Below are 22,172 nucleotides of genomic sequence, written 5' to 3' on the forward strand. Positions count from 1 at the left end.
GTTGAATTAGTCTAAACTTGATTCATTAACACCTGAGCCCAACGCATAATATAAGACGATAAGAGTAACTACTATATTACCTCTTAAGATACACCTAAGCACAACACGTAGTATGCGATAAATGAATGAATAACTAATGACTGTTTTTGGACCCACAACCAATCACAAATAATAAAAAGAAATCAAATTCATAACAATGTAATTCTACAATTTTTGGCGCAGTGACTAAAATTACACAAAGAAGCAGAGAATAAACTAATCTACATGCTTTTCATCCCCCCCCCCCAAATCTGGTCTACCCCAAGTTTGTAGCAATTGGGCCTTTCTCCCCCCTAAATTTCCTCAACATGTAACTAAAAGAAAAATATGACGAACTAAAAATTTGAGTCGAACAATGATCACACGGCTTACTCATCAATGGCAGACAAAGAAACATAGGAACAATTCAATACTCAAATGAAATAAACAAAGAATGATCAATCTGAGCGAATAAAGCCGATTTTCCTTGTTCAGTTTAATGCATCTATATGATGTATGTGTTTGAGAGTGTTTTTTTTACCTTATATCGTTGTATAATGTTTATATATTGCCTTTTTAACTCGTTTTTGCTCTCTTCCATACTATAACAACGCCGTACAGGTCTGCTGAAGCCAAAAAGTTCTCCCCGTGATTCCAAGCTACTACTAAAACCGGAAAACGATGACCCTGCGGACATCAATTACTCAAATTGTTAACAGTACATTAGTAAAGAAGTTTCGAACAAGTTATCCACTAGTACTCGAGAGAGTATTACCTGTAGCTTATTTACGCATGTATGTTTCGGCCGAGTTAAATCATAGAAATAGACATTTGAATCCTCGCTCCCAGCAACTTCACGACACGAAACAACATAATGTCAGAAATGATATACATGATTTGAGAATGAAGTTGTATTGTAAGTAGGGGTGTAATTGAGCCCAGCCCGAATATTGTCCAGCTCAAGCTTGAGTTTGACTTCAAATTTGGAGCTCGATACTCGGGCCGAGATCAATTGAACATCTACTTTTAAGCTCGAGCTCAATTAAGCTCGTTTACCAATTTTTGTACTCGAGCTTGAGCTCGGCTCAATAACTAAGCTTAAAGTTAATGATATGTATTAAGGGTAATATAATAATTCAATAATATAAAAACATAACAAGCTCGATAAGGTTTGCGAGTTGTTCGAGTCAAGTATTACTAAGCTTGAATTCAGCTTGACTGATAGCTTGAGCTCACTTGATAAGTACCGAATAGAATTAAAAAAATTTCGAGTCAAACTCGAATAGTTTGCGAGCATCAGTATTTCATTACATCCGTACTTGTAAGTGGCAATTAAGTTGGGAGATACAAACCTATATATTCTCCCTTATTGAGGGAAAGCAGAGGGCAGAAGGATGCTCGAATACTGTGTATTCTCGGAGTTAATTTAAGCGAGCAACGCAGGGTCAAGTAACCTTGTACTTCCAAAGCAACACTGCAATGCGAGCTTACTATTTCAGTTACACAACATAAAGACTGGAAGTAGAAGGCATAGTGTTCTTAACGAACCTAAAGAAAGAAAGACTTCCATCTTTAGTACATGTCAGCAGCACTGGGCCACCAGCCAGTAATGAGAAACTTCGGTACTGCACAGTTGTGATTGGAAATTTCTGTTTACTGCTACTTCTATAACGATGAGAACGGGACAACGCACCTGTGCGGGAGTCCATAGTTACAGAGTATATACATCCCTACAAATGTTATCTCGTTAGAAACTTCCTGTAAAGACTATTAACAAATTTCTTTGATTATCCAATTACGACATGGACACATGGAGAGATACCTGTGCATCACCACAGAAAATGAGATGACCAGTATGATCATGGTCCATTGAGGTAACCTCACTATCGAAGATGGATTTGGCAATAACTCTCCCCGTGCTGAAATTGAACACCTGGTGTACAGAAAAAAAAGGAAGCTATCAATTAAATGATGGGATTGATTGAAGTAGATAAGAATATGCAGTTTTAGTTGCTGTGGACAACTGACAGAAGTTTAGATTCCTAATTTTTGAAAGCCTAAATACGAGAGCTTAGAAAATTCAAACACATACAGATGTACACCTAAGTACGAAATGAATGAAGATTAAAATATATGGAAGCAGCCAACTGGCTATTTCATCATGGATTTTTAAACAGGCAGAGGCCTGTCTCGTACCACAAGCTAAACATCAAAATTCACAAAACAAATCAGTGAGAAAGAAGCAATGCATTTAGAGTCTGAATCTGATGATTATAAACTACACAATTTAACATATTAAATCAACTGCAGTAATTGCTCATTAAGTTGACTTGAGATTATCAATGGGTTATTTTCCACTTTGTTGTCAAGAGCTATAAATTGAGAAAGCAAAGATTTGCAGTACTTACAGTAATCTCTTTATTTGCATTGCCAACTGAAAGAAAGTTGTTATTTACCTGTGGCCAAGAAATTAAAATATAAAAACAATTTAGTAGACAGTTAAACCCGAACTAAACTTAAAGATACACATTATAGTTAAATTAGAGAGAACAAATTTGTTGTGGCCTCAATTAAAATTAGGTTGGAACAGAATTTGTTTCAAGATTATGGTAGATAAAAAGAAAATGCAGAATAAATAACCATATAAAATTTCCATGGCCTGAATGGGACGACTTATTAATGCTGATGATATGTACTCACAGGATGAAAGCGAATACACAATTGTGGCGAGACTCCATATATTACTCGTATGCAAAGGCCTTTTGATAATTCCCATACTCGCACAGTCTTATCTGCTGATGATGATGCAATATATTGATTGTTTGACGAGAAGTCAAAATCTGAGAAAGCAGTTGCAAATCAGAAACATAATTAATAAAAACTAGATACAAATCATCGTTATCGAAATAAAATTCAATCCTAGTTACTGATATCTAGAAATTTAATATGAATAACAATAATGTAGTATGCAAATTAGCATCCATTTTAAATAAAAAAATTATGTATGTAAAGTTTTTTCCTTATGCTATTACACGAGTAATCAAATGCATTAATGAGTGTAAACTAGCATCCATTTTCTATCAAGTGAATATCCATACCTAAAATCATGCTGATCTAGTTCAATTTCCAAAGTAACTCCAAAAAGAAAATAAAGGAAGTCAAATGGAGCAAGTAACCCAGACATGAAGTTGACCGTGATCTCACTAAATGAAAGACATTAGCAGGCAGCACAGATACATATACTTTAGTCTAAGTTATAAGAAAGACTACAGATACAATACCAGTAAATCCAACCTGTGACATCTTTTGAATGCCCTTGTAATTGATTGATAACTGTAGGGGGGTCAGAGACATTGCAAACTGTTAAAGTCCCATCTGAAGCCCCATATGCAAGTAGATCAGAACTCATGTGCCCGAACTTCAAAACCGTAACTACATGTAAGACCAATGATTGCTTCAGTTTTGAAAGATTGAAATTCACTGCTCAAAGTAGCATGACAAAGAAGAAACTAGTGTAGATTGCATTCAAGATTTACAATAAAGGTACCAGCTGATTTGCACTGATCAAAGATGCAGTGCATTCCTACAAAAGAATATGCAGGTTCAACTCCTTGTCCACGTGGGCGATCACTATCACTAATGCTAGAGCTGAAACTTGTTCTATGGTTTGAAGCCAAAGCACCACTCCGTAAATCCTGCAAGGAAAAGTATTAAACTCTTCTATGTCTTTTAAAAGCCTGTATATATCAAGGTTGAAGTCTTATATTAACTGCAAGATTAGAACATACAACTTTCAAGCTCTTGACATGCAGGAAATCCCTTTATAATGGAAAAGAAAATCTTCTGTTCTTTCATTTCATCATCAAGAACATGATGAATAAGTTGTCATGGAAAGTGATCAAACAATTATAAAATGAACAAGAACTATTCAATGAATTCAGACAGCAATGCGCAATGCAAACTAAGAAAATAGTCACATACCCTAATTGATTGAAAGTACTAATTACGTAACAAATGTTGTACCTACCTTGCTTGAGCTCCAGCTTTCCACCTCGGACAAACGCGAGAGTGGACTTGAAGTTAACATCCATTGCCCACTGATGCATCAACCAGTAAATTACCCTGATGTCAGAATTGTATAAAAACATAAAACTTTAAAATAGAACTCACAAATTAGCAGTTGATTGTTCATAAAACATCCTTAACCCTAACCATTCATCCAATCTAACAAATGCGACCGCAATTGGTACTTTCATAACCTCATTTCGAGAAGCAAATGATCATGGGGGTAATATTTGATGCACTGATTGTGTATAATTCTACATACTATCAGCAAACCAGAAGATACCACACAATTAGAAATAAAAATAAGTGAATTTAATTTTAAATTTTTTTATGATCTGCATATAATTACATGCAGTTAGTGCATCAAATATAACTCCATAAACAAATGTTAAAAATAATGCAAGTTCTGGATAATTAAGGTACCTGTTTCCAGGAGTGCTTGGATAGCTTGGTATTTGTGAATTCTCCCAGTTTCTTGGCCTACGAATGTAATTTCGATAGGCCACATAACCTTTTCCATTACATCTCCAATCCTTCACATCAATCAACGAATAAAGATTAATTTAAACAAAACATAAATAAAAGCTACAAACTCTTGCTTACCGCTTCTTTGTAAATGAAATGGAAGGTTAATAAACCCTAGAATGAAGTGAAAACGTGGAAAATCAGTGAAAGCAAAATGAAATTAGAGAAAACAACTTGTTTTGCTTTGTGTTTCAACAAAGAAATGAATTTAAAACCTTCCGTTCCAATACAAACAAGTAGAATACTGAACCCGCATTATTGGCTCCATAATTCCCCTAAAACTAGCTCAAAATCATACTAGTCAACAATTCAAAACTCAGATCCGCAGGTAAAACCTACAAATAAACGCAACCAAACTAACAGAAAACAAATAAAAGCTTACAAGTCGGCGATGAACACCGGACTCAGCTTTGCGAGCGAGTAGAAATCGCCGAACACCGATTGAATCGAGATCTGAATCGGAACTCGCCGGTTGAAGCAAGCAACTGAAAATTTCCGGATCTTTCACATTCGCTTTCTTTACAGTGACTTTAATTATATCCTTACCGGTACCGTTGATAGTACAGTCGTTCTTAGTCACAGCTTCAATGGCTCCGCCGTCTTTGGAGCAGTTGTTCATGCTCGTAACTTCCGCCATTGTATTAAACCAGCTGACGCCGCTTCATCAAAGACCGTTCACTGCCTTCGGGTTTAAGTTGGGGGATAAGGAGTAGATACGTATATACTGAAAAATCAAAACACAATAAGCGAAGACCTTTTTGGCGCTTTGTGATGTGGAAAACTGAAAATTAATGCTTTGAAATTTGGACTTGGATCTGAAAATCAAATGAATCCAAAATCAAAATGAAACTGAGAGAAACCAAGGAAGTTAAGCTTTTTTACTAGTTTGCCCTTTATATACCCGCCCCATTAAAAACTACCCACTTCGCTCTCTTTTTTAACTATATATGTATATTAGCTCTACGTGTATTTCTAATCCTTAATACTTTTCAATTTTTAAAATATTAAAATTATTAATTAAATTTTATTATTTTTAAAATTTTATACAATAAATAAATTACTTTGTAATGCCATGCTAATTTGTATGAAAATTTATATTATTTTGCTTAATAGATTTAATTGTTATTATTTAATTCATGAACAAAATTTTAATATTAAAAAATATAAAAATTAAATTGATAAATTAATCAAAATAAAATAAAACCAAATTGATAACTCATAATATAGGAACTAAAATTAATAAATTCAAATAAACCAAATTAAAATACAACTAAATAGAAAAATTATGCCTAGTACAGAGATTAGTAACGAAACTTCAGCATCTAAGTTATTGAAAGAAATTATATTTGCATTCTCCATCAAACATAGTCAATAAAAAGTTGTACGCAAATCACGAGGGCTTTAACTTTCCAATGTTCCTGAATGAGTTAAAATCAATACGTAATGGTATTATAAAAAGTTATAATACGATGATTTAATTATTAGTATTTTTTTGTTGCTTAATTATAAAAGAAATTATAAAAAATTATTTAATTATTTAATTTTCTCTTCTTTGTTATCGGACGATAGTAACAGCTTTTAAAATTGACATAATAATAGTTTTAACCCATAATATTTATACATTATGTTAATTTAGTTTTTCTTTTACTTAAAAAGCTAAAAATTTTATCAATTAATTTTGATTGAAAATATATAAAAATGAAAATACTTAAAAATCCAAGTTAATAATTTTATTTTTCTTTCTTTAAAAATCAACCATCAATGTCATAAAAAAAGTAAAATCGCAACAAAAGACTAAATTACACAATGTGTAAATGTTGGAGTTAATTTTTTTTAAATCAAGATCATTTGACATAATTTATAAATGTTGAAGGTTAAAATGGTTATTATGTTAATTTTAAAAGCTTACATTATTAGCCAACTAATGATAAAAAAAAAAACAAAATTGAATAGTTAGGCGATCAAAAAGGAATTTTACAAATTTAGTGCAATTTACCCATTTGAATTTTAGTTTTACCTTGTCTAAATTTTATGTTAAAATTCAATTAAAAATTCAATTAAAACTCATTCAAATTCGTTTGTTCAATGCTCTTACTCTATGAACTCATTTTAGACGCTCAGATTTTATTAAAAATCTTCCGTAGCGAATAATACTGGACTTGTTAAAGAATCCAGGGCACTAAACAAAAAAAATTGTAAATTTCTCTAAAGGGGTAAAAAATTCCTCAACAAAAATAAAATATGATCTTGCAAATATTATGTCATAAATATAAACTATAGGAATATGGTAAAAGCAACATGAAAATTCTTGTAGGACAAAATACAATCTAAATCTTAAAATAAAAACAAAAATTTCTGTAGTACTTTCACCGAACAAATATTCATGAATTAGACTTGCCATACAAAGACAACCACAACAACTAAACAATTTTGAGTTCTTTTATTTAGATAGAAAAAAAAAATTATATCAAAACATTATTAAATAACTGCTAACAAAAGAAAAAAAAATCACCAATCGGAAGGGAAAAAAGCAGTGTTGGGGCCGTTGAAAGTTTCAACTCCCCCTTACAGGGAATGCATTAAAACCCGATTTTCGAATTTAAAAAAATTTCAACAAAAACTCCATATCTCTATCAAAATTCAACTCCGCCGAACTCGTTTTTATTCGATTCTTTGTTGCTTCAATAGTCTTCATCATCGATCAAGATGAATGAAAATGGATAGAACTTGTAACCGTCTCCCTCGTAGAATTTGTTCTGGAATTCGACCCAATGAAGTCTCAATGCATGTAGGAAAGCGCTTAAGGTTTCCATAATTAGCAATACACCGACAGTTGCAAAAATGAAGATGATGATGCCAACAACGAGGATGACCATATTGTTGTATCTGTAGCGAGCAAAACGCACATCATTATCATTTGCATATCCCTATGTACGTTAGATGTATGATGAACTCCTAATTTTTCTTGAATTATCCATGTCCGACATATATTAGGACATTGGTATAAAGTATAATCCACCAAATATATGAAAAAGTGTATAAAATAAGTCATAAAAACAATATCATAAGAGATAAAAAGTGCAACATATAAGCATAAGATAATGTGAAAGACGTTACCCCCAAGCAAGGAGAAGAACCTTCTCGTAGAACACAATTGACAATTGTGAGTGAGCAAGACTGCGGAACAAGATGGACAAACATGATGAATTTGTTGTTAGGCTTTCGTAAAATCCGATACCATTCGTACAAAAGAACAAACACATGTCTAAGTGTGTAAATAATTATGGGGAACACATGTAGGAAAGAAAAAGCAATTTCTTTATGAAAATCAGGCATCAAAGAACAATCCAACTGTTAGCTCGCATTTTTTCAACAAGTTATTTCAGTAAAAGTAAAGTTGAGCCTAAGCATAAATTTGATTACCAACGGCATACCTTAGGGCCCATAATCGAAGGTATGAGGCTGTATTTGAAACGGCACCGAGCACAAACTCTATGGTATGTATGAGTTGATGCACAAAGACTTCACTGAACTCAAATTCCTCGTGACCATGACCATGGGAATCATGATTTGCCTCTGAGAGAGCGTCATCCGTGCCTTGAACTTGTGTGTATGATTGGCCTTGATGCCTCTAAAACAAAGGCAGATATAATAAGTGACGGCAAGAAGATGGAAGTAATGCTGAAAACATGTTCAGTAAGAAATCAAGAAATAGCAGTATACCATACATTTTCATGTCGTTTCTTTAAAAGAAATGGCTTTGGTAATAGCATCCATGGCACGGAAACCAAAGCAAGTAATAATAGCACAAGCTGGAAAGAAATGCGGAGGAAAGTTAAGTTGGATGTACATATAAATTTTAAAATAATTAAAAGAAAAAAAGAAAGAGAGATAACCTGAACTGTCTTTTGATACGGAAAAAGTTGATTGTCACCCAATTCATCAGTAGGGCTCAGGAACATATATATCATTATGTGGTACAAATCAGCTTGCGAACCCGTGCACCATTTCACAATGATAAGGAGTGACAGATAACCAAATAGGCTGTTCAAAAATATCATCTGGGGGATAAATTGAAACCTGAGTAATGCATGAGCAAAGGCAATCGTATTTAGCAGTTGGATAAAAACCTGGAATATGTAGGCAAAGCTAAGATATCGATTGGCATATCAACTTACCAGATGTTCAGACTATTACCAAAGAATGTTGCATTGCTATAACTTAAAAGAATTCCGAGGTTCATCTGAGCCACCCCAAGAAGGATTGACATTTTCATTTTCAGAGAGTTTAGGAATGGCAGCTCACTACGGGTACCATGCCATGCAGGATCCACCCCGAATGGGTAAGTGTCACGCACCTTAATCAAACCAATAGAATATGCATCCCTACAAAAGGGAAGTCGAAAAGCCATAAAGGATTATACATAAAAACGACGATTATACAACATTTGATATCAACCCAAAAGTGCAAGGGAAATACCGGCAAGAGAGATCACGACAAGCATAAGCTGAGGGAGCAAATAAATCAAAAGCTACAGAGAAACACTCATTATAAATAAACCCGGTATAAATTGAGAAGAGTGACATCATCATAATAACATAACGGCCACCAAATGTCATTTCTGTTATATCTCCAAGCTTCTGCAGTTTCCAAGAAATATAAGTTAGCTTCTATCAATAGAGACTATACGAAGAAGGAACTAAGATAAATATCACAAATGGAGAAAGCTAACGGGTATATCTACTTTGTAAAGGAACCCGTCAAACCAAAAACAAAAGCCATGGCAAAGTTATGTTTCCGCAAAATCCATGACATGTTCATAGTACGCATTAATGTGGCCCCTACCTTTGCTGTTTACAAAAGTAAAACAAAAATGTCTTTGTAGAATAATCTCATGTCACACTCACATCCATTTTACCATGTTAGCGAAATTAATATGAAAAGTTGAGAAAGTATTACAACTTTTCTGGCACAATTAAAACATCAGTGAATCTTATTCTTTCAGCAGTTTAATCATTGATGAGACCCACAAAGAAGTAGCAAATAAACAGCAAGAAAAGAAGAGAAAACACACACTGAGAGTTCTCCATGCCAATGTAAAAGCTGTATGGTTATATATATTGAGAAGTTGATTATATCATAAGAAGAGATTACCTGACTCGACAATTTCTTTTCCCGGATAATAAAAAATAATGTTGCAAGTAACAAGCATATTCCATGCCCCCAGTCACCAAACATGACGGCAAAAAGGAAAGGGAAGGTAACAATAGTGTATACACCTGGATTTGCTTCCTGATACTTTGCCACCCTGCAATTAAATGTAAAAAGGTAAAATGGAGAATTTACCATTTTCTGATCCTAGTCCGTTTGGCAGTCGGATAATTTATTAAGCTACCCATTAGAATTAGGTAAAAGTATCATGGTTGCCCATGTACTAGGAGTTAGATTGCATTTTGCCCGCTCTACTTAAAAGATGGGTAAAGTAGTTCCTGTACATTAGATCAAAGAGTAAATTGGTTCTTTCTGTTAAAATTTTCATTCATTTGTACAATTAAAATATGCATAGGAACTAGTTTTTAATAGTAAAAATAAATGAAATTTTTAACAGAATGATCAATTTGCTCTTTAATTTAACATACAAGAACTAATTTACCTTTTTTTCAGTAGAGGGTAAAAATGCAATCCGACTCTTAGTACAAGGGACTCCATGATACTTGTACCATTAGAGTTATCTCTCTAATATGAACAGGTTTTATTATAGCTCTTATCCCTTCCAATATTGCATTAAATTACAGCAGAAAGGAAGAGACAGAATGTCTACACCTAATTCTCGAGTCCAAAGGAGATCAGTACTTTTATTAATTTGAACATAATATGCAATATATAAGCAGGTAATCATAAGTCCACGTCAATATGCAGGAAATGCCTAAAATGCATGTGCATGTTACAAATTAGACGTATCAATTAGGATATACACACACAATCAGCATTCACGGGTATCACTTTTGGCAGATATTGTTTCTCTTTTTTATTTATAAACAAAACAGTATCACACAAAAGTGTTTTTGTGAACATACCCATATGCATCAACAATTTCCTGAAAAGCAGAAGTAAATTTGTTTGTGCGAAAGTAGGTCGGTGGTGACTCTCTTGTATGCAAGACCTGGAAAATGGCTCCAACTTGAGAGTTGGAGTCAACTGAAGCCCGCTGCAGTACATCCTGAATCTGCATAAAAAAGATCAAACTCATACGTAAATAATCTACAAAAAGAAATCTCTATAAGGTTGTACAAGCAAACCACAATTCAAGAAGAGCATGATGTCAAGAATTCAAAATTTTCAAGCAAGGACAAAAGAATATGTAAAAGCAAAAAGGGCAGAAAATTAATACCTGTTTTGTGGCAAAAACAGGGCTCCATGCCTCAGCCACAAGACATTTCTTTGTTACATCAAGACTAAGCATATTCAGAGTGTGATGGATTGATTTCTCCTTCTTGACCTTCAGAAGTTAAAGAAAATATAGTTAATCGCTAAACTTGATCCAAATGATTTAGTCCACCGGTTTATGACTGCAGCAAAGCATTATCATTTGATGTGCAATAGGAAAATATAAGCACATGCCACATGTGAAAGATGATCAACAAGTAACATAATTTAAAGTTCAAACAGAATTTAAAGTTCAAACAGACCTTAAGGTTTCGACAAACAAAAAAACAGACCTTAAGGTTCCATTGCTCAAACTGGTCACTAATAGTCCGCAACAAATGGTCCCGGTGAAGCAATCCAGCATCTATGGTACTTTTTAGCTCTGAAATTTTTCCTGATACCTGAAATTTATAGTGATCATAGAGAATTGGTAAGGTTAAAAAGTCCCAAAAATCACAAACAAATAGCAGAAAGATTAAAGCTTTGTTAAGGGAGGCCTGAAAATAATTGCAACAAGGGCAAGGGGTGTTCCTCATCAAGAAGTAAAATTGAAGGAGTAATCTCTACAAGAAAATATATACATGCATACTCAGACAATCTAACTAAAAGAGAATTGGAAGGCCTGAAATGTCAGAGAAACAAACATATGGTGTTGAGAAACAATGAAGAACCAGTTTACCAAACCCTTAAGAAAAGCATACAGAAATGACAGTTTAAAGAAGAAAAAGAAATGATCTATACCTCAGAAATCATCAGAGCCTGTTTGCCACAGTCCTCAGCAAAAGGATAACGATTAGCTCCAAAAGCATCACAGATCTTGAGAATTTTGTTCTTTGCTCTTTCTCCAGAATAGAAAACCATAAATACATTTTTCTCCATCTGCACATCAATATTTCCTAATCAAAGCCAAACAAAACTTGGTACAATATTAGACAAGTATCTTCTCCCTGTAATCACAAGCTTCAGAAAACTATACAAGCTAACGACAAACATAAGCATGGTCAATAGTTCAATACCATAATAAACCTTATACCAAGAGTCCCATTTCTCTCAAAAACTTAAAATCTAGATCAATTATAACATTCTAACTCCCATGAAGGGTTCGCTATTACCATACATTCATGATAAAGCCAGTGCATGTCTCATTAACATAATGTTACATAAGAAACATTCTTTCATGTGCATGTGTATGTATATCTATCTGCATTTTGTGATGCAAGTACAATTTTTTCCATTGTTAATTGAGTTTGTGTCTCTCTTCTTTCTCAAAATATCAAAAGAATAGGAACAAAACTGGTAAAAACAATCACCTTCTCTCCAGAAACAGGATCAGTGATAGGTGCCTCTATAGGAACCTGTTCGAGGAACACATTTCCCCTAGTTGCACGAAATAAAATCCTCTCAAATGCCATAGACTTCCCCCTAGAAACAAGGCCAGTAACAAACCCCAGCTTCACTTGCTTTGATAAATCTGTCGAGGTTGCCTACGTAGATAGTGAGGAGATTCTATGAGCAGAAGTATACATTATCTAATTAGTACAGTACACTAAAAGAAAGATGTTGCTATACTTGCTCCTGTAACAATGGAGTTTCTATGGATTCTTCAACCATTTGATTTAATTCCATTTCCCTTTGCCGAGCTGTAGCACTGTGTTGTGCTGAAGGAAAAAAGTCACCAGCCTAAACAGGAAAATAAAGTATCATTTTATGCAATTATTATAAAGCATTTTGAGCGGGAAAGAAATGAAAGAGATAACCACCTAACAGTAGATAGAGTGACAGAATTTAAAAAAAAAAAAGAGAAGATGTACAAACAAAGAGCAAGTTATTATCTGAATTGAAATCCACTAAGAATATATTTTATAAAAGACAAGAATATAATATGATATTAATACTAACTTAAGTCTTTATCTGATTGAGCAATGTCTATCAACTCCTATCCAGTTCACAGCTCAGTGTTTCAACTTTGGATATTTTACCCTTCCAAATATACATAACCTTTCATTGGAAGAATTAGCAATTTAAGTGGAAATATTTTTGTGTTACTGTTTCTCATTATGCAAAAATATCCATAGGAACTAGTAAGACAAGCATAGCCAGCTTAATTAGGGCGGCGAAGAAAAACCCATACCTTCCTCAAAACAATCTTATACTCAACCAGCTCATTATAACTGCGTTGCAATTTTTCACCATTTGCATTCATTTCAGTTAGCTCAGCCTCAAGTTCTGCTAGTTTCACCTGGCATGTCACAAAGAAAAAAAATTGAGTTCAATAATAGTATAAAACATTTCTTGGCAACAAATGATGTACCTCTAGGTCATCCAAATCTATCTCAGTTTCTTCCACAGATTTCGCTGAAGGGGAAACGCCTGCTTTTAGCATTTGCTCCTTGAAAAAACGCAAAGTGCGTGCCATCTCTCCACATTTTTTAATCTTCATGAGGAAGAGATGTTAATAGACTATGAACGAAAATCAAAATAGAAAAATAATACTTTAAAGCAAATTACAGCAACAAAACTTAGCGTCATAAAAACCGTTAATGTGTCCAGTCATTATAAGAAACAAGCAGGAACTCGGCATATGTTAAACGTGAATATATATCAATAAAAAACACAGAAGAAAATACCTGACCAGCATAAGTTCGTCGAAATGGACTTTTATCTGAATTCAGCTGTAAGACATCACACACACACATCAGTCTCAAATCTTCACCAAGTGATCCATCAAATCACAGAATTTTTTAACAAATTAGATTTTCAAGAATTTTATAAAGCAAAACTATAAAATATATATTAATAGATAAAACCAAAACCCTTGCAATAACCAAGAACAAATGAACAGAAAAAAAAGAAAAAGAAAAAGACAAAAAAAGGAGATATCGATCCCCACTACTAACACTAGCGTGCACTTAATTCCAGAATCCAGCCTGGGATTCTCATAAAATACCATCAATAATCAATCACCATAACTCAAGTAAAATTACATTGTACAACAACGTGAGATAACAAAAACAAAGCATAAAAAATAGCAGCATTGTTAACACAAGTGATCACACAAGTAAATAAAAAAAGACAGTGTACATACATCTTTGAATTGGAGGAGGCCGAGTTTGCCGAGATAATATACAGTGAGACGAGCGGACTCCATCGGAATGATTAGTTGAACCAATTGCATTGTCTCGGAACGGAACAGATCCATCGGGGGACAGCATCCGCCACGAGTGTCTCCCATTGGCTCCCGACGGTTTGATTCTGTCAATTTTCCGGTGACGAGAAATCACGCCTTGATCGATCCCCGGTGTGCTTTTTCAATCTCCATTGTTTTTGTTTTTTGTTTTGGTTTTAGAAGTTCAATGAATCACAGCAGCGGTTTGCGTAGTGAAAAAAGAAACAGAAACGCAGAGCGAGCGAACTGTGAGATTTGTTGAGATTTTATTTTACTTTATACTCTCTTACCGCCAGAAATTCCCACGTAAGCCTTTTTATTTTTACTTTGGCTTAAATATCATTTGGTACTTGATTTTAATATTTTTTCTAATATGGTACTTATGTTATTTTTTATTCAATCTAGTACTTATATTTGATAAAAGTTGTATATACCAAAAATAACCGTGTTAACTTTTTAGTATTTAATTCCATTTTTAGTATGGCTTTAAAATTTTCAAACATGATAATATTAGCAATTAATTTCCTTAAATCAACTCTAAAATTTAAATTAAACACTAAAAATTAATACCATTACCTTTCAGTACCAAAATATATAAATTTTGTTAAATATAAGTATCGAATTAGACTAAAAAAAATACAAATAACCCATTAAAGAAGTGTCAAAATCATGTACCAAATTATGTATTAACCATTAAATTTTTTATCTAAGTTCAAATGGAATGGTTTTGATAGTTCGTTTTATCTGTAATGATGGTTTTTACTATCACCAACTTCCTTAAGGGAGAGGAATAAACTATTTCGTATAAAATACAAACTATCAAATTAAAGGATAAGAATTAAATCTTAAATTTCAACGTAATACAGGGACCAAACAAAGGATTTGACCTAGTTATCAAAACACAGACCGGGCTACCATTGAAGCTGAAAATAGACTTGATGAAAGGCCATTATTAATGTTAAGCCCGTTATGGTTAAGCCCATTAATATAGTGTCCATTACGTAATTCCTTAATCTAGTATAATTTCTTTTTGCCGTCTAATAATGAAAAGTTATAAAATGATCACTTAACTATTAGAAAATTTCTTTTTTGATAACCTAATTATGAAAAGTTACAAAATGATCACTCAACTACTCAATTTTGTCTTTTTTGGTCAGGACTATCTTAGATTTCTAAGTATTTTCATTTTTACATTAGCCAGTTTGTGACAAAAAATATTCCCAAATTTTTTATTTATCCACTTCCTATTTTGAAAATAGGTTGGTGAAACTTAAAAATTCCTTCATTAAATAAGGAAACAATCCAATTGCATGCACTTGAATTGGATGAGACCAATGAAATCGAGCGCTAACTCCCATTTCTTATTAAATTAACCGATCAAGTCCAGTCGAAGATTTATTTTATATTAGATAATTTTAGAAAAATTTTTGACATATTTCACTTTATTATGAAAATAAATCCTACTACTTCTGTTCCTAGAGTTTCCACGCTTGAAAAATAAAATTTAGGGCGTATTTCTCAAATTATCGGTCCAGTACTAAATGTAGCCTTTCCCCCAAGTAAGATGCCTAAGTAATTGGATAATCATTTTGTAACTTTTCGTAATTAAGTAACTCAAAAAACAAAAACATAATTATGTGACCTCTACTATAGTCTAACTTAAAATTATTATTACACAATTAGTCTTTTCTATAACAACCACAATTTATAACAATTGATTTTTATGAAACCGGTTTTTCAAGCTTTTGCCTTTTTACCGTCTCTAGCATATTTTCGTCTATAAAAGCAACATACATAAATTATAAAATACACTATTTACTAAACTCTAGTTCTCTATAAATTATTTAAACTTTACATAAAACCAATTAATCATATTTTATAGCTAAATCTCAAATATATTTTCAAGTGTGTAACAACACAAATTTTAGTATAAATAAAACTGCTATAAAAAGGGTTGGCTTTTGTAATAATCAAGGGCGAAATTAAAAATTTGTTACTGAAAGCTAAAGGTAAAAAGATGACTTTAAAAGGGCTTAAATTTCCCCTCTAGCTACGCTTACAATGATATCAAAAATTGTTAATTCCCTTGCAATTTCGAATTAGATTATACAATCTCATTCAATTATGAATGGTTGGCTATTCAAATGGATAAAATGTAGGATCCAAATTTTAACAAAGAAAAAAAAAAACTCAAATCTTGACTAACTTTAAATTTTAGTAAAGAAGATTGAGTTTTAGTTTAGTTTGATATTGCCGTTCTTACTAGAGTAAAAGAATGTGGATTCAAGCGTATTAAAGTATAAATCTTCCTATTTGAAGGTTGAGTGGAGATTATACCTAATTCTAAGCATTGTAAATATTACTATATTGTTATAAAATATGGACCTATTAACAAAATAATTAAGTTGGCTATGGAGAGGATGCTAAAGAACAAGTTAATCCACCAAATTGACAATCATTTTATAATCCTACTAGCCGGAAAAAAAAAACCTAAAATCCTATAAAGGTAAAAAAGAATTTGATTAAAAGTTATGATTTCAGTGAACTTTTTTTACCGAAACGACAATTTAAATCACAAACAACAAAGCAAATAAGCTTCAAACATCAATCTATAACAATAATATTAAATTAATCAAATAAGTGTTAGCAATTGTTCTTGATAAAATAAATTAAGCTCATAACAAAAAGAAATTTGAGATTTAAAAATTGAAAGTTAATTTAAACTTACAAACAATACAACGCAGAGGAAGAGATGATGATCATGGCCATTGTACAATGTCTCTTCTTTTTACTTATCTCTCAATATACTCTCATTGATTAATTAAATAATGATTTATAACAATCGAGAGAATCCATAACAACAAAAAACACAAAAATTCAACAAACACGAAGCTTGCAACATAAATTGAAAAAACTACAAAAGCCTAAGATATTGGGAAAAAAAAAACTCTAAATGCAATAAACCAAAGACATAAGTAGAAATTAAAAAGAATAAACTTACCTAACTAGAGATGTTTTGGTTTTGTCTTAAAATATGATAAAAATAATTAAATTAATAAATATAATAAAAATAGAGTTCACTTTCAAAAATATTCAAAAAGGAATAATTTATTTAATTTTAAAATTGAAAAAAAACTCATTTTAGTTTTGCAATATAAGGAAGGTGTCTTTAAATAACAAAATACCTAAATAAAAAAGAAGTATTTGTGACTTTCCTCTTTACCCATAATTTCAAACTTTCAAAACAAAAAGAGGGAATCAATCTTACATGACTATGAATTGTTTAAGCTACAAAAATCTCTACACCATGTGAAGAAGCATGGGCAATAATACTGAAAAGGTGCAATTAAAGCTTTTTACCCTTTTTGGTGTGCCTTTTAATGTAACCAACTTTGTAAATCACCTTTTTCATTATTATCATTATTCTATTTGTTTATAAATAATATTATTACAAGACAAGATCACTACCATATCCTGCTCTTAAAAAGTGTTTTTTGTCATTTTCTGTCTCACCCAATTTCATTTATAATTTATAAAATAAAATCCATGTTCTAATCATTTCCATTTACAACTGGAGTTTTAGTAATTGTCGATATAAAAATCAAACCACGTTTTTCTGCTTTTTTTAAATATTTTTAAATCATAAGTATTAAAATTTTAATAAATTTAAAATGATTTATTATTTTTGTTTATATAAAATAAAAATTATGATAAATATACAACTATCGATATAATATAATATAATATAATTTTATTTTTAAAATCCATATCCTTGCATATTCATATCTTGCTCTTAAAAAGTTATTGTTTGTCACGTTGTGTGTGTGAACATTATTGTTCAAATTATTTGATCGAAGAATTAAAAATTTAGGGAGCAATTTATTTATTATTAAATAAGTCCAATTATTTGAAGTCAAATTTTCTAAAACCATAAAGAAAAAAAACTGTCCAATTATTTGAAGTCAAATTTTCTAAAAACCATAAAGAAAAGAAACTAAGGAAAAATATTCAACAAAGACGGTGCAAGAAGAAGAAGAAAACAAGGTTTTGAGTAAACAGTTGGGAAAGAATAGGCAGTAGAAAAATAATTATTATATACAAAATATAAACAATTAAAGAAAGCCAAGTTGGACCTTCCTTTTTACACAAAGAAAGAAAAAGGTTTAATTCCAAATTTGATCATTGTATTTTCTGAAAATTTTAAAATTAATTCTTTTGCTTTAATTTATCAAAAAAAAAAAACTATGAAAATTAATCCATTCGGGGTAGCACCGTTAAATCTTGCTATTAAATTATTAATTTGAAAATCAATAATTCATCGACTTATAGGAAAATAATTAGTAGAAATAAAAATTTATTAATTCATACGTACAAATTAACAAAAATCAACCATTCAAGTTCTTGTGCTTATCAACTAACTTCCTATATTTTATAGATATGATAAATTAAGTCCCTAAACTTAGACAACCTTTCCAAATTTGGTCCTTAAAATTTTTTGTTCACATTACTATTGAAACTTGACAACTTTTTTCAATTTGGTCACTAAACTTGTACCAAATTTTCACCTAACCAAAAAACACTTTAAAATTTCTTTTTCTTTTATATTTAAAAAACTTAAGTGATAATGTAGAACCTCGAGGGAGTACCACATCATCATACCTTAATAAAATCTAAGCTTAATGATCAAATTAGGAAAAAAATTGCTAAGTTCCCAAACAAAGGTGAACATAAAAAATTCAAAAACCAAATTGAAAAATGTTATCAACTTCAGGTCTTAAATGTTGTTTTAACCATTTTATAAATTAAAAAGTATAAAAAATAAAAAACCCAAAATGTTGGTGCCTATAAAGTGTCTCAAAGGATAAGCATCTCAATGTGTCTTAATATCAAAAGATCTCCTTGAAAGTGAAAACTTTAAAAGCTGTTTATTTCATCTCATAAATATTCATTGCCTGTTTCCCATAAGCCCTTCATTCTTTTCTGTGAACCTTCTTTTAAAAAGAAACAAAAAATCAAAGGTCTCTGTTTATAAATAAATCAACAAAAAAAATTCAATGGAACAAAAAAGAAAGATGAAGATTTGGTGTGAAGTGTGTGATAAAGAAGAAGCCACAGTGTTTTGCCCAGCTGATGAAGCTGCTCTTTGTGGTGTGTGTGATCATAATGTTCATCATGCAAATAAGCTTGCAACTAAACACTGTCGTTTTGCTCTTCTTCAACCCGATGAATCCCCTCTTTGTGATATCTGTCAGGTAACTCCCCCCCCCCCAACTTCCCACTTTTTGTTTGATATTTACAACCCAGATTTAAAACGACGGTCGTTTTAACTATCGGATTTTACAACGACTTTATATGTTTTTCCTTTTCTGGAGGAGGGGGTTCAGCTCTTGGTGAGACTAACCACGGACGAATCCACTAGGTTGGGTATTGGATTCGAGATGTCTATCTTCAGTTTTAAATTTGAACTTTGTTTTTTATTTTCATTGTCTCCTCGTGTTCATAAAGTAGAAGCGCTTTCACCTATAGTAAATTTGTATTGGTGGGATTTAAAGCCATCAGCTTTTGCATATATGAGTTAAATGATAAAATTGAGTATAGAAACCTTAAGTTTAATATTAAGGGATCCATAAAAGATGTTTGAATCGGATCAGAAGTCGGTTCAGATATTAGTTTGGAGAATAACTTTAAATTAATTATATTAAAAATTAGTATGGACTAATTAAATTGATTAAATAGAGTTTTTTAATTTATATATTTTTATTAAATTTTTAATCAAACCGGTCCAATTTAAAAAACATTAGAATATGTTGACTTTCGGCATAGGAAACTTAGAAAACTTGAGAGGTTAAAATCTACTCTAACAAATTCCATTGGATGTCTTTAATCTATCATTTAGATTCTAAATTGACATTTTAAACATTCCAGTTGAGTTATCAAAGTATTGGTGTCACATCAATAAGGGACAAAGATAGAAATTTTATCTCTGAGGTTGATATAAAATAAAAATAAAATAGAAATTTTATCTCTGAGGTTGATATAAAATAAAAATAAAAATTAGAGTGTCAAAATTAAAAAAAATTATTAATTTAAATAAAGACTAAAAATACAATTTTTTTCTTTTAATAAAGAGCTAAAAGGATTGGTTTGAATTATTAAATTCAAGCATATCTAAGGAAGTAATTATACTATTTAATCAAATGGCTAAGTGAGTTACATCTCATTATATGGGTATCAATCGAGTCTTTCTGTTGTATTAACTATCTATTTAGATGGTTTAAATTTGATATAAAAGTATATTTAAAATATATAAATATATATGTGGTTTAGTTCCTTTTTATTTTTTTAATATATTAAATTTTAATTTTATCATTGTAGTCTATACACATGTTTATAACTTGAGTAACATGTTTGAGCATATAAAGTCTAAGCTGCATGATTAAGTTGACAAAAAGATGGGCAGCACCGAGGGGTAGATAGGAGCCATGGTCCCTTAAAATGAATAATCCTTTTAAAGTTCAAAAAGTTATAAATTAATACATGACGAAATTGTATTTTGGTTCCTAAAATGATAAAATTATGATTTAGTCTTTCTAAAAATTATAAATAGTGGTGTAAATAAGACACTTATGCTTGGAAGCTACTTAAAAAAAATTGAACTCGATTCATTAGTTATCGAGCTGAGCTCAAGTAACTCGAGCTATCGATTGAGCGAATTTGAATTTTGTAATACTAGACTCAAACTGCTTGCGAGCTTTATCGAGCTTTTTCATATTTTTATATTATTAAATTATAATATTATCTTTAATATATATTATTAACTTTAAGTTTAATTATCTCATCTAGCTCGAGCTTGATTACTAAAATTGATAAATAATTTTAATCAAGTTAGGTCAATTATATCTCGAGCCAAATTCAAACTTAGTAACAAATGTTTGACCGAACTCAAGCTCAATTACCTCTTTTTTACATTTTAAATCTCATAAAAGTTTTTAATTTAATTTCCATCCTTGAAAAAAAAGTTTCTTCTTGGATTTGAATTCCGAGATCTACAATTAACCATAAAAAAGCATTGGTTTCATAAATTTACCTTTTTGCAGGAGAAAAGAGCGCTTCTGTTTTGTCAAGAAGATAGAGCAATACTCTGTAGGGAATGTGATATTCCAATTCACAAAGCCAATGAACATACCACGAAACATAACAGGTTTCTTCTCACAGGCGTTAAGCTTTCTTCTTCTTCTTCTTGTTCTTCTGCTACTGGTTTCCCTCCTGCTTTAAACACAGTTTCATCTTCCTCTAATGGCGGTTATGGTGGTCAAACCATTTGTTCTGAAGCTGAAACTACTTCACAGTCCAATAAAGAAATTGAGAAGCCATTGACGACTTACAGGATCGAACATAATTACACCATCGGCGATGACGACGTTTTGGTTTCAATGAGTATATCGGAGTACTTGATGGAAACTTTACCTGGTTGGCGTGTCGATGATTTTCTTGAACCTTCATCATATGCTGCACGTTAAAAGTTCACAAATGAAGAAGAAAAAATGAAACAAAGAAACACTATTTGGTTACTGAGGAAACAAGAGAAACTAAAGAGAATTTTTTGAGAAGCAAAGATACTCTGGACTTTACAATTTATATCCAATTGACTACAACAGACTCAACAAAGTTAGCCTTTAGCTCAGTTCATACTCTTTAACAATGCCATTAATGGTTTTTGTATGTTAAGGTTTACATCTAAAAGATTTGAAAATTTAGAAGACGAAAAATATTAATAGATATTTGTATTTCATTATTTTTAAACGTGATAAATCCAGAAAGTATATATATATATATATATATGAATTATGGTAGAATGTTATACATAAATTTTGATTTGATTTAACTTTTGTAAAATATATAACATTACATAAATAATTATGATTATTTAATTGTCCATTGAGTTTTAACTTGATTTAATGTAAGCTAACAA

General features: G+C 31.5%; 3 protein-coding genes across 3 annotated transcripts; 1 reads left to right on the forward strand and 2 right to left on the reverse strand.

The window, feature by feature from the left end:
- Window positions 1-143: 143 nt before the first annotated feature.
- Window positions 144-5,513, reverse strand: LOC108483408 (uncharacterized). The gene is made up of 12 exons (XM_017786787.2): window positions 4,991-5,513; window positions 4,507-4,616; window positions 4,046-4,115; window positions 3,566-3,713; window positions 3,313-3,450; window positions 2,719-2,858; window positions 2,427-2,474; window positions 1,841-1,951; window positions 1,567-1,748; window positions 1,371-1,492; window positions 794-870; window positions 144-705 (listed from the first exon to the last, which is right to left on the reverse strand). Exons 1-12 carry the CDS (start codon window positions 5,243-5,245, stop codon window positions 595-597), a joined length of 1,512 nt encoding a protein of 503 aa, XP_017642276.1. The 5' UTR covers window positions 5,246-5,513; the 3' UTR covers window positions 144-594.
- Window positions 5,514-6,972: 1,459 nt separating this feature from the next.
- Window positions 6,973-14,488, reverse strand: LOC108482037 (V-type proton ATPase subunit a3-like). Its single transcript, XM_017785145.2, has 18 exons — window positions 14,120-14,488; window positions 13,662-13,706; window positions 13,346-13,468; window positions 13,166-13,273; window positions 12,604-12,714; window positions 12,345-12,518; window positions 11,776-11,913; window positions 11,328-11,435; window positions 11,000-11,107; window positions 10,686-10,834; window positions 9,763-9,916; window positions 9,088-9,248; window positions 8,787-8,993; window positions 8,505-8,688; window positions 8,337-8,420; window positions 8,043-8,239; window positions 7,726-7,785; window positions 6,973-7,494 (listed from the first exon to the last, which is right to left on the reverse strand). Exons 1-18 carry the CDS (start codon window positions 14,264-14,266, stop codon window positions 7,290-7,292), a joined length of 2,463 nt encoding a protein of 820 aa, XP_017640634.1. The 5' UTR covers window positions 14,267-14,488; the 3' UTR covers window positions 6,973-7,289.
- A 4,593-nt stretch (window positions 14,489-19,081) lies between these two features.
- On the forward strand, window positions 19,082-22,056 carry LOC108482398 (B-box zinc finger protein 20-like). Its single transcript, XM_017785524.2, has 2 exons — window positions 19,082-19,452; window positions 21,298-22,056. Exons 1-2 carry the CDS (start codon window positions 19,255-19,257, stop codon window positions 21,718-21,720), a joined length of 621 nt encoding a protein of 206 aa, XP_017641013.1. The 5' UTR covers window positions 19,082-19,254; the 3' UTR covers window positions 21,721-22,056.
- The last annotated feature ends 116 nt before the right edge of the window (window positions 22,057-22,172 follow it).

Source organism: Gossypium arboreum, chromosome 1, assembly GCF_025698485.1.
Source record: "Gossypium arboreum isolate Shixiya-1 chromosome 1, ASM2569848v2, whole genome shotgun sequence".
In the NCBI taxonomy this organism is placed as follows: Eukaryota; Viridiplantae; Streptophyta; class Magnoliopsida; order Malvales; family Malvaceae; genus Gossypium; species Gossypium arboreum.